The sequence below is a fragment of the Silurus aristotelis genome (genome assembly GCF_946808225.1).
Source record: "Silurus aristotelis genome assembly, chromosome: 18".
NCBI classification, from domain to species: Eukaryota; Metazoa; Chordata; class Actinopteri; order Siluriformes; family Siluridae; genus Silurus; species Silurus aristotelis.
Genome location: NC_139591.1, coordinates 3,371,892 through 3,388,425, shown reverse-complemented (window position 1 = coordinate 3,388,425; position 16,534 = coordinate 3,371,892). Strand labels below are relative to the sequence as shown.

Genomic DNA, 16,534 nt, shown 5'->3' with positions numbered 1-16,534 from the left:
CATCACGCATACACAAAACACACATCTGAACAGGAATAAAAAAATAAAAAAAACAGTCATGTACAGAGTCCCCCCATGTTTGCCTGGACTACAGTAGGCTCTGTTTTACGAAGTGCAATAGTTACACAACTTGCAGTACAAGCATCTAATTTTCCACAGTATAACAAATTATCGTCTTTTCATTTAATTGGATTTGTCTTGTTTGAACAAAAAGACTAGTCAAATTAAAATAGACAGGATAAACAAAATGTTTACAGTACTGACAAAGGTGCTTTATGTAAATACTTCTTTCAATACAAATGTAATATTACTGAATTTAGTTTCAGCACTTTGTTCAAGATGACCAAAAATAAAAAATAAATATTTCTTAGTCTATGTGCTGAGTAATAAGAACATGGTGGAGGGTTCAGTATATTGTTGAAGTCACATGATGTTCAGGACAGTGCTGTATATTATGGCTGGCCTTTTCTGGAGGGTGAAAAGGGCTCTATATTTACTTGTTTACCTTATGACACACGAAGTATATATATATATAACACGTATAGATACAAAAGCTTATTTAGTAACACAAGGCGAACGGCCCCAATACCGAACAACCCCCATTCCACCCACCCCTAATACTGGGTACTGATATCTCAAGAGATGCTAAACGGTTTTAAAACACAAATATAGCACTCTAACTACAGATCCTATGCTCTATTTGTGGAGACGTGAGCTTTCGGCAGCATACGGACAGTATTGATTTCTATCGGTTTCACCTCAGGTGGCTTTTCTCCCCATGCTAAATTTGTAAACTTATTTTGTGCCAATTCCACAAGAGAGCACGGCTCATCTTTCCCGAGGCAGCTTAATTGTCTCTGTGGGTCCGAGACTGATTTAAGCAAGACTACTGCAACTTGAGCCCTTGAATCTTCTATGTATCTCAGTTTGCTTTAAAATGCCCAGATAAATGGTATATTTATAAACCTTACCGTTATAGAAAAGTGTTGCTGCTCATCAGATCGGAACAGGACATGTGCTATAATATTTTAATGAATAACACAAAAAATATGGAATTTTCTCCCCTTTTTCACATTTCTTGAATATCTCAGTCAGTAAACACCTCTCTCCAGAACTGTGTAGCTGAGAAGTTCCTGTTCCTCAGCACTAACCGTCTCAGAGCTCTGGCTTCTCTCACTGACTGATCATAACTGGCTCTCCAGATGTGGCGCAGAGAAGAGCCGTTCGAAGGATTTACAGCGAAGTCGAACAGCTTTGGAGGTGGGCATGCGAGATGATGTTCTTCAGCCTGCCACACTCTGGGGGCCAAACCCTGTTACATATAGGATGAGAGATGACTGAGGTGTTGACATGGCAACAGTCCAGAGGCAAATAATCCAGTAGGAGTATCAAAGGCAAGATTTTTATCTTCAGTCTAGAAACTGAAGATAGATTTGAGGTGAATTTCGGTTTCCAACAAACAACAACTTTACGTTTTTGACTACTTGAACCCACATGTGGGTTTTTCACCACCACACCTTCCAAGTCATAGCAGGGAGGTAAAACGAGCTCACTACTTAAAACAGACAACAAATATGCAAAAATGAGATACCCACAAGGTTCTTCCTCTATTCCTGTAGAAATGCTTACCTCATTTTGTCTGTTGTTGTTCTCCCACACCCGGTTGCACACCATGCACTCGAACACATCAATAAAGTTCTTCTGAGTAACGTCCTGCACCCCCCACTGACGCTCCTTCAGTTCTTTAAAAAGGATCTGATTTGATACCTCACGTTTCATCTTCCAGTCAAGGTACGTCAAATACTCCTGGTCATTTTTGTCCAGACTCTTTAGATACTGCGCTAGTTCCTCTGGAGACTGCTTTGGGTCCACCACAATTGCACTTCTGTTACTGGGAAGCCAAATGTGAACATTAGGGGCTCCGTAGTACACGGGGACCACACCGAGCTTGAGCGGCCGCCACAACTTCTCCGTGATGTAGTCATCACAAATGGCATTTTCGAATGCTAGGATGAACTTATACTGGGCTAAGATCTGATAGAAGCTCTCCTCATCCATGGCAGAGGAGTCCCTCAAGTGGAAGGGGAGGTCCTTGTTGTGCAGGCACTCGCCATAGGAGTCGACTGGGATGTGCTTCATGAGCTCCTGCACGTAGACATCGCGATCCGACGGTGGGTCACAGTCCGACTGGACGTACACCACGGGAGCCAGAGTGTGCCTCAGCTGGTTCTTCTGGGCCAGAGGGAGCAGGAACGTGTAGGAGGTGAGCGCATGGAGGCTCTCCAGGTGTTGCGTGGTGAGGGGGAGGTGGGAATGGTGGCTAAAGGTGGCTGTGTGGTTGAACAGGGTGATGACGGGTTTGTGGAAGAGCTTGTAGTTGTTCTTAGGTGACTCCTCGTGGAAAAGAGCCCAGTGCTGATGTTGCTTTCTTGGTAAAGGGAGACTTTCTACGCTGAAGTCCGTACCTTGATTTAAAAAAAAAAAAAAGCATAATCGCTGTAAATGTAGATTGCTTGAGACTTAAGATTAACTTCTGTATCCATGTTGATATGATCATTTAGGCTTCATACGCTGGAAATCAGAGGTGTACAGAGAACCTGGAAGTCATTCTGGAGCAACATTATAAATACGTTTCTGCAAAAATTACTCCATTACAAGTCACCAATCAAGTCAAATATCTGATTTGATTCATATTGAAAGTATGTTCAAAGATGCACCAGTCTGCAAGATGTTAGTAAAAAGCTAAAAACGGTTGATTTTAGGTTTTATTTCAAAATTTTACCTCAACACTGCATTAACCATCAACACAACGGACTCTTCAACATGCCAGAATCAAACAACGTTTAAACAAGTCGGTCAAAAAAGAGACCAAGTAGTAAAGCGATCGTTCAAAAAGGGATCTCTGAATAACTAATAAAATAACAGTATCATGTCACAAAGCAGAAGAACTGTTTTTATTCAGTGGACAAATAAAAGGGAAAGTAAATATCGCCTCTTTTGGAGAATAAAGATGCCGGGGGCAGATAAAGATGGCGTGTAAAATGTAACAGGTAACGCTCATTGTCAATTAAAATACAATGGAGTAAAAAGTAAATATTAAGAATAATAAATGTAGATGAGTAGAGGGTAAAAGTTGCTTATATCTTTGATACTTAGCTAAAAATATTCCTTGAATAAAATAAAGTACATTTACTCAAATACTTTATACCACTGCTGGACATTTATAATATAGTTTAAATAGATTTAGATTTGTATAGTTTTGGAGGTCCCCTAGTGGTCTAGTGGTTAGGATGCGGCGCTCTCACCGCTGCGGCCCGGGCTCGATCCCCGGTCAGGGAACCAACCCCAGCCACTCTTAGTGCCGATCCCAAGCCCAGATAAATGGGTAATGGGTTGCGTTAGGAAGGGCATCCAGCGTAAAAACATGTGCCAAATCAAACATGTGGATGATCCGCTGTGGCGACCCCTGATGGGAGAAGCCGAAAGAAAGTTTTGTTTTTTATGGTTTTGGGATGGTTTGGCAGACGGGTTTTTAGAAAGTGTATTAACCGCTGATGTGGTGCGGTTTGCGCCGACATTTTGGGAAGGAGTCTCCAGTGTCAACGGCTCAAGGGAAAACTGTAGGTATTGTCCTCGGCTGCATTATATTAGTCTCTTCTGTAGCTGATAAAAGTGATAACTCCTTCTGTTTGGCTGTTAAATGTCACTACCTACAGATAAAAGATAAAGCGCACTGATTCATACTTTAATAAATGAGCAGTTGGCGGTTTGCTGTGCTGAAAGAGGAGAATAAAACACTCGGATCGCGCAGTGCAAAAGTCTTAACGGGAAACTGCTCATGGAGCATTCAATAAAATTTATACCAAATGTGTGTGTGCCCTCTTTTGTTACCATAACCTGTCACCATCGTTCTAGGAACAGAGACATGTAGGGGAATAAAGCTGCCGAGTGCTTAAACTACATGAGGACAGGTTTGTCTATATCGGGGTTATTTAGAGGACAAGACATTAAAAAAAGAAGCAAAGGTGCATTAGTGCCTCTGATCTATTTTTGGAGTGGGAACAGAGGGCACAGCTTTCAGCTAGTCGGCTTGTGGCAGCGATCCACAGAGAACTGACAAGTGCTACTTATGTTAATTGACCCTGAACTCCCCCCTGGAGAGCAGAATCACCTGAGTGATGTAGAGCACACCTCAAGGTCAACAACAGTGAACTACAGTAAACTATTTAGAATAAAGAAAAAGAAAAACACCAAAGAAGCGTTTCCAGACGTTTCAGTGTGGACGAACAACTTTTGGGAAACGATAGAAAACGATAGTGTTCTTTTAGCCGGATCGCTATTTTAAAATTGACCCGGGTTAGCGTAGACGGAGTTAGCGTAGCCTTGCTTTGCTCGAATGCTGTACATGTCTTTGGTGCGATCAATGCCGGAATAAGGCATGACACCCGTTTGAGCTTTTAGCTACACAGTGATTAATTCAGCTTCCGCTCAGAGGTTAATGCATCTAAATCACTACAATCATGACACAGTGCCATGTCAGAACTGGTTTAACGCTCATCTGCTCTGAGAAGTGTAATAAAGAGTGGATTCATGGACTTGAAGATCGAGGCAGAGGCTGCAGTAATAAAAGCTGCAGAATCAGCCGAGCCAGGATTAGCTCTCACTCCGGGGGGCTAAAAACTTTCCACTCAAACCTCCAGAGAACTGCGATCCAAATGAGGATGTTTTTGGGTGAATTTCAGAGTCAGGTAGTGGTCAGACTGCTCAGGGAAGAATATTTAAAAACCGAGAATAAATCCAGAGCGACTTACACATTTGTCTCATTAATACAACGGAGACATTGAGGGTTAAGAGCCTTGCTCAGGGGCCCAGCAGTAGCATTTTGGTGGTGCTGGGATCTGAACTCACATCCTTATGATTAGTCAATGTTATTCAATGAGCGATCGGTTTTAAAACTGTGTGAAATCACTCTGTGAAATCCTTGTTGATTTTCAGTCTGACTTGACATTTTCTTAGAGACTTAATGCACTCAAACATGTGAGATCCCATCCCAAGACCTGTACACCTGTTCTGCTGATAACACTGGTTTCCACAACTCCCAATAAAGGGTATCTTTCTTTTTTATTCACAACCCTTTGCACATTGTAGCTTGTGTGTGTGTTTTATTTACTCTATATAGCAAGAACATGATCTTAATAGAAATGTTTTTCCTGTTAACTTTATTTCTGTGATAACCAATAAAACATTTAGAAATATATACTGTTTGAACGTTTGTAGACACCTGATCATAAAACCTGTGTGTTTTAAACATTACATTCCAGATGTTGTCCCATTTTGCTGTTATAAGAAGTTTAGACATTACTGAGCTCTGTAATGTAACGACGTTAGGGGAGGAGACCTGGTGTGCAGTTGGCATTCCAGTTCATCTTAAAGGTGTTTAGTGTAGGGGTGTAACGATACATTTGTTTGTACCGAACTGTTTCGGTACACGACTTTCAATACGGTGCACATGTGTACCAAAAGCAATTCTTGTTTTGCGTGTGAATTTTGTATTATGCCTGTAACCTGGGCCTTAGAATCCGGGGTACGTACCGATCCGTGTATTTTGTGTACGTTACACCTCAATGTATTGGGTTTGAGGTCAGAGTTCTGTGCAGCTCACTGAGGAATAACCACACGTGGGTGTAGCAGTCAAGTGTCCACATACTTCTGATTATATAGTGTAACTGCTTTATCTCATTATGTATATTTTATTAATTATTCTAATGGCACAAATAAACAACCTCATGAGTTGCAGATGCATGTATACACTGTATATGTACTGAGTTCAGGCTCATGTGATGATTCAGAAATATAGTATGAACGATATGAACTGATGAATGATGTTGTGTCTCTTACCATAAAACAGGAAGGCCTGTGTCGAAGGATGAGAATGGTATGACTTGTTAATGGTGAAAAAACATCTGTTGTTTCCGCACTCCCCAAGCCGGCCCGGCTCTCCTGTTAGAGAAGACCACCAGACAATAACTGGGAAACCAGAAGCAAAGCCTGGAGATACTCTGTCATCAGTGAGCACAGGACTCTCAGGGAAAGCCTGGATCTGTGTTAACCCGTCTCTGTCCTTTAGGGGGCGTGTGTACAATGCTTGCTCAAACTGGCCCAGCTCCTCCACCACCTAAACAACAAAACAGCTGAGTGCAAAAGTTTGCACACCCACCCACAAAAAAAAAAATGATGACGACAAAAAATATCGACACCTACAAATTATTGCATTGTTTCCATAATACATTTATACAAGATCTTTTGGTATATTATTATAGAGATTTTAATAGAAGTGTTAAATCAGTTCAAAAGTTTGCATCTTCTATTGGAAATCATATCAATATTACAGTGCTGTGAAAGTGTGTGCCTGTTTTTTTTTTTATTGCATGTTTGTCACACTTAAATGATTCAGATCATCAGGCAGATTGTTACACAAAGAGAACCTGAGTAAATATAAAAGGCTGTTTTTAAATGATAATTTCATTTATCAAGGGAAAAAAAAACCCTATTGGTGGAACAACTGCAGTCAAGCATTCATGATTACTGCCTATGAGTCTTTCACATGGCGGTGAAGGGATTTTGGCCCGCTCTTCTTTGCAGGATTGTTTTAATTTGGCCACAACGGAGGGATTTCAGGTCTGAACGACCTGTTTAAGGGTCATGCCGCAGCATCTCAATCGGATTGAAATCTAAACTTTGACTTTACCACTCCTTCATTTTGTTGTTGTTTTTTATCCCATTCAGAGACCTTTAAACAGAAGTAAGGTTGAAAAACTCAGCACTGATGGATGAATTGTTTGAAGAGTGGTTTCTGAATGGTGGAAAGGTGATGCATGGGGTTTAAGGGAAAAAAGAAAAATACCAGCACTAAGGAAAGCAACAGGATTTAATCCAAGAGTTAGTCAGTCAATCTTGAAAGCTCGGATAAACACCTGCAAACAAGAGCACATGTAAATAACACGCGTCTTGTGTTCCTTTAATTCGTCATTCGTGAATTTTTTTTTCAGCCGTCGACGGTTTGACAATTAAAATTATTCTATTTTCCCATTTTCTAATATTAAATCCTTGTGTAATCATATAAGATGCAAACTGAAGCTTAATTTTATCTTGAGAACAAAGGTACATTTTTTTGTCAAGACAATTAAAATTTGGGACAATTTGATTCTTATTTAGAATAGAAATACGCTGGAATACATAAGCGTGACCTCAGAACATGGAAACTGTTTCACGGTTCATGCATGTCAGTTATTCACATTTGTCAGACAGCCTTATCCAGAGCGATTTACAACTGAGCAGATGAGAGTTAGGGGCCTCACACAGGGGCCCCGCAGTGGTGCTGGTATTGAAACTCATGACCGCTTGAGTCAGTCAAATTAAGTCCTATTGAGCGCATAAACACTTCCTCACGCCGCCTCACTACACACCACGCTAACTCGGGTTTATTACGAAAAATATTAACAAGCGACTGCACTAGAGTCCGTTCTCAAAAATGGGTGTGCAGGTTTATTGTGTGAGAGATTGTGCTGATGTAAACATCCATCTGAGCCACAGCTTTGTGTTCATTAGTCGAGGGAAAGCAGGGCAGGCTTAAAGAGTAAATACAATGGAGTAAGCTCCACCCACTTAACTATTATTCTAATTTTTTTTTTTTTTTTTTTTTTTTTTTAGAAAATCCTCCTTCATGCACCACGTTTTGATATGCAAATGCTGGTGACGATTTACTCACTGAGCCTGTCGGGTCATTCGGCGACACTTTCGGGACTTTAAACACCGCTTGAATGGTTCATGTCTGAAAGCAGACACACTTGTGCACAGAACTACAACTTTCATTTAAAGCATGAACCATTAAAAGACATCAGCTGCTAAACCATTTACAGTAATATTATAACGGGGTATTTGAGGGTTAATGGTGAGGGTTAATGGTCTGCCTCAGGGGCCCAGCAGTGGCACTTTTTTTTGGGTGCTGGGATCTGAACTTACAACCTTCTTATTAGAAGTCCAACATTTTATCCACTGAGCTGCCACTTCTGCTCTTCAGCTGCCCTGTTTATTTTTAGTAAGTCAGATCTGGCGTTCTTTAGAGACTCAATGCGCTCAAACATCCCTGGTAACACTGACTAACCAATAAAAACTGACCGATTTACACATCTTTAGATAGAAATATATACACCTGATCATTACTAATTATCATAATCTCAGCGTGATAATAAAGGCTACACATGCAATACATTTTAGATCTATAATAGTTTAAAACATGATTGCACTTGTAGCCTTGATAATCGTGCTGAGATTATAATAATTAGTAACGATCACGTGTCTACAGACTCCTAATAAACAATTTCCCTACGAGACTGATCAAGTTTTCAGATTCAGATGTTGTTCCTCTTTGCTGTTATAAGAACCTCCATTCTTCTGGGAAGGCTTTCCACTAGATTTCAGCCACACATGCAATAGTGAGATGAGTAATGAGGTTAGATCAAGGAGGCCTGGGATGCATTTGGCATCATCTCAGAAGTGTTCAGTGGTGTTTGAGATCTGGACCTGATCTCAGCCTGCTGGTGTTCCTGGGCGTTCTCTGTTAGTCTTTAGTGATCATGGACCTTCATCAAAAGTTCTGCATGCACACATTAGGGTGTGTGTGTGTGTGTGTGTGTGTGTGTGTGTGTATCTCAGCAGTGTCTCAATCACAGTACCTGCAGTGTAATGAGGAGGAAAACAAACGCAGAAGCGCAGAGACAGAAGGCGAAAAGTTTCCGAGCAGAAAGTCTCGCCATGTTCTGCACGTAGGAACACCAAAAAACATCAACATCATCAACACCTCCGACTTCTTATCTCATCCTGCAAACCGGAAGTCACTCTTACACGGGGTATTTACAGTCTACTGACTTGTTGCATGTATTCGGCCATGAGTCCCAAACAGCCGGAGTGGCGCCGGAGAACTTCCGGTGCTGAGCTCCAGTCTTCAGGAAGCAGCAGATACACACGAATTGCAGATGTTTTGTCTTTATTTCAGACCAAGAACAGACCCAAATATCCATTAGGAATCTCCTAAAAGCGTCATGATTCATTTGTAATTATTACAATGATATTATATTAACTCATTATTTAGTATATATAAATAATAATAACAATAATCTATCATTCCAACTTTTTTTTCCTCTACTTAAAAACTATCTAATAAATAAAAAACGTACTATATAATATTTTAACAACCGGATTTGAAAAAAAATATGATGAATTGTTCATTTTTTATAATAATTTCTATTATTATTATTATTGGCAGATTTTTTTAAGGTTGATATTATTCTTTGTTGAATTTGCTTAAAATCTAAAAATGTAAAGGACTGATGAAGATCAGGAGAACGTGGTGGTGACGAAGCTGAAGTTGGTTCCTGTCCCCGGTTTTTTGGTACCACCTTATAAACGTGTCAGGTCTTTATTAGGTCTCGCCGGTAGATGGCGCCAAACAGAGCACTGATTTCTCATTTATTTTTCTACACCTTCACCTCCTCATTCTCAGATCATCCCACAAACCTGCCAATTTTACATGGAAATAATTGTAATGTACTACAGAATTACTCAGTTTGAATGCATGTGACTGTAGGGTTTTTGAATCATGGAGAGAGAAAAAGACACTTTCTTTAAAAAAAATTTTTCTCTTATCTCATTGTTATATAACACTTATTTTCACAAGAAATGGTGCCATGTTCACAGAGCCATTCTTTTACAGATGTTTTCATATTAAGGATCTGAAAGTCCATTTTCATAATGAGGAGTTGGTGGTATATAGGAAATAGACAGAAAGAAGAAATCTGTACAAATCTGTGGCTGTGTTGGTACACTGAGAAGTTGGCAAGGCAGCTGTAGGGGTTAAATTGACTAGAAAAGTGATGAAAGAATGTATTTCAATTAGAAAATCTTCTTCAATTTCAAACCCTATTGAAGCAGTCATGTTGTGGGAAATGATTTAACATGTAAAACAAAGACGAACAAACACCTGTTCTGTTGCTCGTTATGTTTGTTTTATGTTTTGTTTAGGTTTTTATTTTCTCACAATTTTAACATTTTTTATTGTAACATATTTAAATATTTTTTGCAAATTGACTGCCTGGTCTACTGTGATAAACCTGATCAACTTCTCAAATTTGCTCCAATTTTATGCCATAGTGTCCCACTTTCTTTCTTTCTTTCTTTCTTTCTTTCTTTCTTTCTTTCTTTCTTTCTTTCTTTCTTTCTTTCTTTCTTTCTTTCTTTCTTTCTTTCTTTCTTTCTTTCTTTCTTTCTCAAAACGGTCTCAAATGCCACATTCACAAGCGATTCTTTTACAAATGCTACAGCAGTAAATATATATATATATATATATACGTATATATATATATATAATATTCAGCTTGGAGAATCGCATATCACATACTCCATGGCTGTTGGAAAATGAGAAAAATGGAGGAATTTGTCGGGTTTATTACAGTAAGACTATATTCAGTCTATATGCAGAAAAAATGTGAAATATGTTAGATGAGAAATAGGTAAAAAAAAAAAAAAAAAAGAATAATTGTAAGAGAATCAAAACCTAAATAAAACATTAAACAAACATAAATAGCAACTGAATGAACATGGGCTTGTTCATGTTGGGTTTACATGTTAAATCCTTTCATCACCCACAACATGACTGGTTCTTCTCAATAATAGTGTTAAAATTGAAAATTACTAGAAAAAACATCAATTCATCACCTTTCTAGTCAAGTTAGATCCTGCAGCTGCCTTTTCAACATTTCTGTGTACCAACACAGCCACAGGTTTGTATAGACAGAGGACTTGGTCTTAGAAAAACAGCTTCTTATTCTGTATTTCTTCTTTCTGCCTATTTCCTATACCACCAACTCTTTATTATAAAATTATAAAAATGGACTTTCAGAATCCTCAATATGACAATTACTGTAGCATTTGTAAAAGAATGGATCTGGGAACGTGGCATTTGAGACCATGTGAAAATAAATGTGATGTGTAATTATAATTATGACATAATTGAATAAGAATTAGAAAGAAAGAGTGCATTTTTCTCTCCATGTGACAGGCCCATTATTAAAAACTCTACAGTCGCATGACTTCAAACTGAGTAATTCTGTAGTACATTACACTTCTTTTCATGTGAAAATTGAGGTAGGAGAATGAGGAGATAAAGGTGTAGAAAAGAACATGAGCGCAGTGCTCTTTGTGGTGCCATCTACCAACGAGAGCTCCTAAAGTTTTTAAGGAGGAACCAAAAAAATCTGCACCCAACTTCAGCCTCGTCACCATCAAGTTCTCCTGATCTGTTCAGATTGATCTTCACCTGTTCTGGATAGAATGAAAAACCTTAACTTTTTTTAAGTCACCTTCAAATAAAAGGAATAAAAATAACAATGAAGTCAACCTTAAATAAAACCTGTCAAAAAATATTACATTAAAATAAGCAATTTACAAAAACATTGTCCAGATCAGATTGTTTAGATGTTATCCAGTAACCATTAGCCTTTATGTGAACACCTACTCCAAAGGTGGAACCAAAAGTCTAGATAATAAGAACCAACTTCAGCCTCAATACCCAGTTCCCAATATCTGTTCAGGCTGATGCTCACCTGGATGGAATGAAGATGCTCACATGATAGAAATGATTGCAAATATGACTATGAACAATTCAGTAGCGTTATGTCATTTACCAGCTCAGCTTCACCTCCTCCATCATGTTAGAGGCAGGTAGAGTTATATAGTGGGATGTGACCCAAAATGGCAAGAATGGCAGCTTGGCAATACCAGGGCTTGAACCTTCAACCTTCTCATCAGTAATCCAGAACCTTAACCACTGAGCTACAGTACCATCTTCCTTTTGGTCTGTTTATATAACTGGATTTTTTTACTTTCCTAAACAAACCAGGGTTTATAATTATCATCATCATCATCCTCATCATCATCATCATCATCATCATTTTCCTGAGACGGTGACCATTTTAAACATCAGTCTGTATTTTTTTATCACTATGAATTCTATCTTATAAATAGGAAATAACTGCTCAGCCTTTCACCAGTTCTTTGCCATTACCTTCGAGTGCATCTTCTTTCCAAGGACAATCAGAGGTTTGTTTCATAAAACCTGCTTTAATCTCATGTGTATTGATTTTTGCCATGTAATGGGATTCAAAACTACGCGTTATTAAAGTTGAAAGGACAAATGGTTATGACCCAATACCTCTGCCAAGTACACTTGCCAGCTGCTCCAACAAAAAGCACGGAATTACAGCCGTCTGACAAGACGACCAGACGAGTTCATTTCAACTGCATGCTTTTATTTCTGCTGGAAAATCTCAGGCATCACACTGCTCATCCTAATATCCTCAGCAGAACTTCGCAGATCACAGTAGGGAGGGGCAATTAGTGGTCTGTAAAATGGTCTTTCACCTCTTGTGAGTTTAGTGCGTGATAGTGCACTAAATCTGTGATATGGCAGAGAGGCAGCGTTTAATGCCATGTCCATCACAAACGTGTGAAAAGACAGAAAACGGGTTCTTGTGAAGTTGTAGCGTTTTTTCCCTTGTTCTTTTTGCCTGCTTAGAATGATATATGGTTGAGAACGAAGCTTGAATTGGTAACAGAAACTATACAATAAGCTTTGCCACTCTAAAGAGATTGTCATTGTGCAAAAATACATATAGAGAGCCAATGAAATGCAGTTAGCATCAAACCAGAAGTGCATAAGTGGTCCTAGAAGTCTTCTTACAAAGCGTGTCAAGCACCTTCTGCGATTTGTGCTTAACCTCCGCAATGAAGTCAAAACGGCTTCTTCGGGTAGAGGGTAAAACCACAGGAACCAAATCTAACGAGTAGGGTGGGTGTGGAAGTGAGATCATGTGAATCATTATCCAACGATCATCATGCACAAGTTGCCGAATGGTTTCGACATTTATGGGGGGTTGAGCTCGTTGAAGGTCTTCCTGATCTCTTTCGGGTGACGAGATTCAGCTCTTGAAGCACAAATGCCGCTCAAAACACCTCAAACGACTCGTTGCAGCATCGCCTAGTGTCAAAAGTGTCATGTCAGACGTGCTTGTGGCAGATTTGCCCAGTGTCACACAGAATTTTACATTTACTTTTTGTTCTAACTTGCTGTCTGATGAAATCGCAGACGTGGTAATGCACGTGGTCAGAATAGCACTTATATCACATCAGCACCATTAGCCATGAAACCTTTTAATACCACTTTGTATATATATATATATATATATATATATATATAGAGTATATATTTTTTTATATACATTTTCTTCTATATATGTGTCTGATATCCTGTACATTAGCTTTAAATTAAATTATTATTATTATTATTATTATTTTTTTGGTAAATATTATATATATATATATATATATATATATATATATATATATATATATATATATATATATATATATATATATATATATACCTGTGGAAAGCTCAAATTTATTGTTAAATTTACTTGCACCTTCCAAAAAGAGTAAAAAGAGTGTGGATGATGCAATTGTCTGTACAAGGTGAGCTCTTTTACTAAATGGATAATGTGTGCTCCTCTGTCTTCTTGCATTTATCCCTGTGGAACAGATCAACACTCTGAGCGAGGTTTAGGCCCGTTTCCTCTTTTCTTCTTTACTTTATTATTGAAACAGAGATGAATGAGCTGCTGGCACTTGTTGCATTATTAGTTTGTAGACGTGAAGAACGCTTCTGTGTAGCACACAACACTCTCTCTTGTGCTTATATAAACTCCGCAGATGGATTCATCAAGGTCATGTTATTATCTCGTCATCTCTACGTCTTGTTTTTGGGAGCGTGACCTTTGTGTTGCAAAAGAGACATTTTGCCAAAGGGCCCAAGGAAGGACAAGTGAATCAGTTTAGCAGTAATTACAACCATTAGCTGTGACAAAAGCCTACAATTTTGTCTTTCCTAATGATTGTGAAGAACTCTATAGAATGATTAGCTGTTCTTTAAAGGAACATCAATCATCCTTCTCCCTTTCTCCATCATGTTCACACACCATTATAGATTAAATTCAGCTTCAAAAATTAGTGCGATCATTATTCAAGAGTCACTGATGGACTTTTTAGCCTCATTCTTGATATTTTGTTAAAAGATTTTGGTTGATCATATGTGAGATCAAAGGATCTTTCTTTCTAACACTTTCAAAGGGACCAAATCTGCTGATTTATAGTTAATGACATTTATGAAAGGAGTCACAGACCTCGATATTTTTTAATGGAGACAAAATTCTAAATTGAGCAAATTTTCCAACACTGGAAAGTCAGAGGACTTTACACTGCATTTGTTTCTGAACTCCAAGAAGGAAAAATAAGAGGTTAATGAGGAATAAGAGGTTGTTTATAGCTGAAAGTGACAACAGAAACTGTTTGTCTTAAAGATACAACATTAGAAGTAAAAATTCACATGTATCTTTAATGTATCGTATCATTGGCTTTGCATCGAGATTCGAATCTCCATTGTTTATTTGTGTGTAATGCAGCAGTGAAGATAATGTGCTCATCACATGCTTCCTCACCTCAGGCTCTTTCATTAAAGCTCTCCAGAACACTGCATGCACTGTTACAACGAGTGTCGTTCCAGCATACCAGCGTCTGAGTGCTCGCTGAAGTAAACCCATACTTACTGACATCAGCTCCTCGATCACCCTCACGCCCCCCCATCATGTGAAGTGCATCGCAGCGACGCGTTTCCAAGCAACCGCTTCCAATCAGTAGTGGTCTTATATAAATTTTTTATACATATATGTGCATGTTTGCTTATGGATTGCACTTTTATATATATAAATCACGTGTGTGCAAGAAAAGAGAGTCACGTGTCAAGTGTCCTTCACTTACCGATAGATGTGGTGCCTCTAGTTTTTGCTTTTTTTTTTTTTTTTTCCTCTTCCACCAACTGATTGTGTTTCATCTTAACAACTTGAAAGCTCCATCCACATCACCTTCTCCTACTGTGCTTCACTTTGTACCTGGAAGTCAAGTTTTCCTGTTTACACTGTGAATCAGTGCTGCTTCTATCAGGGTGGCAACAGTTACAATCTAAGAACATTTTAGACCTTTTTTTAAATACTGGACCAGATTTGCATCAGTGACATACCAATATAAACAAAACACTCACTGATATAAGTGTTAGAAACCAGAGTTATGAGAAGAATTCATATTATGGTGGACATTAACTAAGTAAATAAAATTTGTTACTGTACTTAAGTAGCTTTTTCCAGACTCGAACTCGACACAACACGTGATTTTATTTACACTATTTTTTTAAAGTAGTTGAAAAGAAGGTTTTGGGTTCATTGTAATAGATATCAATCAGCGTTTGAGTCATTAATATCATTCTATTAATAGATCAGTGTGCTGAGAGTCACATTCGAGTCTTTTCACATCAACTGAGTTGATTAAACAAAGTGATAAAAATGATGATAGTAACATTGTAGTTATAATAAATCATAGTACTTTGGACACAAGTTCATTTGAAGGCAAACACTTTTGTACTTGTGTCGTATTTTATCGAGTGCGTCTCTACTTTAACTCAACTCCATGGTTTGTGTTCTTTCTCCACCACTGCATCTCTTTTTGAAAGCAGTTTAAATATTTGCACACGTGTTAATGGTGAGAAATTGTTCTAATCGAAACGATTCAGTTCCATAGCGACTGTGCGTTAAATAATAGGATCACCTGCTGGAAAGAGAGCCGGTGATGAGCCGAGACGTTTTACTGAGTGCTGCATTTACACAGAGATTATCACTGATATTGTTTTATTAAATCAGCTCTTGTGTTGCCATGGGTTACTTGGTATTTTCTTCCTCTGTAGGAGGCTGTGCCGGTTCCTTGCCTAAGAGCGATTTCTGTGAAGCGCAGATCGTTTGATTAGTTCGCTCACCAACGTTTTTCAAGGCAAATGCATTGAAGTCATTGGGAATGTACACAATATGGACAAAAGTATTGGGACACCTGACCTTTCCTGCTATATGCGGTTCTTTTCCAACTGTTACCACAAAGCTGGAGGCACTCGATTGTATACAATGTCTTTAGATGGCGCTATAATAAAATTTTGCGTTTACTTGAACTTGGAAACACAAAACCTGCTCCAGCATGGTGATTCCCCCCTGTGCACAAAGTGAGCTCCTTGAAGATCTGGTTTACATGGTTTGGAGAGGAAGATCTTGCTGCTATAGAGCTCTGATCTCATCCCTACTGAACACCTCTGGGATGAATGTGAACGCTGACTGCACCCCAGGTCTCCTCACCTACATCAGTACCTGCCTTTCGTAACACCTTTATGGCTGATGAACACAAATATCCATAAGCACACTCTAAAATCTAGTGGAACATCTTCCCAGAAGAGTGGAGGGAATAAGAAGAGCAAATTGGTGAAATTCTATACATACAGGTGTCTGCAAACTTTTGGCAATAGTGTAAACAAATACAAAAACACCAACGA

General features: G+C 38.7%; 1 protein-coding gene across 1 annotated transcript; it reads right to left on the bottom strand.

Annotated features, from left to right (window-relative positions):
* Positions 1–234: 234 nt before the first annotated feature.
* Positions 235–9,459, bottom strand: pofut3 (protein O-fucosyltransferase 3). The gene is made up of 5 exons (XM_083568126.1): positions 8,929–9,459; positions 8,736–8,819; positions 5,899–6,175; positions 1,630–2,465; positions 235–1,312 (listed from the first exon to the last, which is right to left on the bottom strand). The coding sequence occupies exons 1-5, from the start codon at positions 8,947–8,949 to the stop codon at positions 1,088–1,090; spliced, it is 1,443 nt and encodes a 480-aa protein (XP_083424252.1). The 5' UTR covers positions 8,950–9,459; the 3' UTR covers positions 235–1,087.
* Positions 9,460–16,534: the final 7,075 nt, after the last annotated feature.

Excerpts from the sequence above, each read along its gene's own strand:
- pofut3 (XM_083568126.1), bottom strand. The coding sequence starts at position 8,949 with ATGGCCGAATACATGCAACAA. Across the intron at positions 2,466-5,898 it reads ACAGGCCTTCCTGTTTTATG|GTACGGACTTCAGCGTAGAA; the intron begins GTAAGAGACACA and ends TTTTAAATCAAG. Across the intron at positions 1,313-1,629 it reads ACAACAACAGACAAAATGAG|GGTTTGGCCCCCAGAGTGTG; the intron begins GTAAGCATTTCT and ends TATATGTAACAG.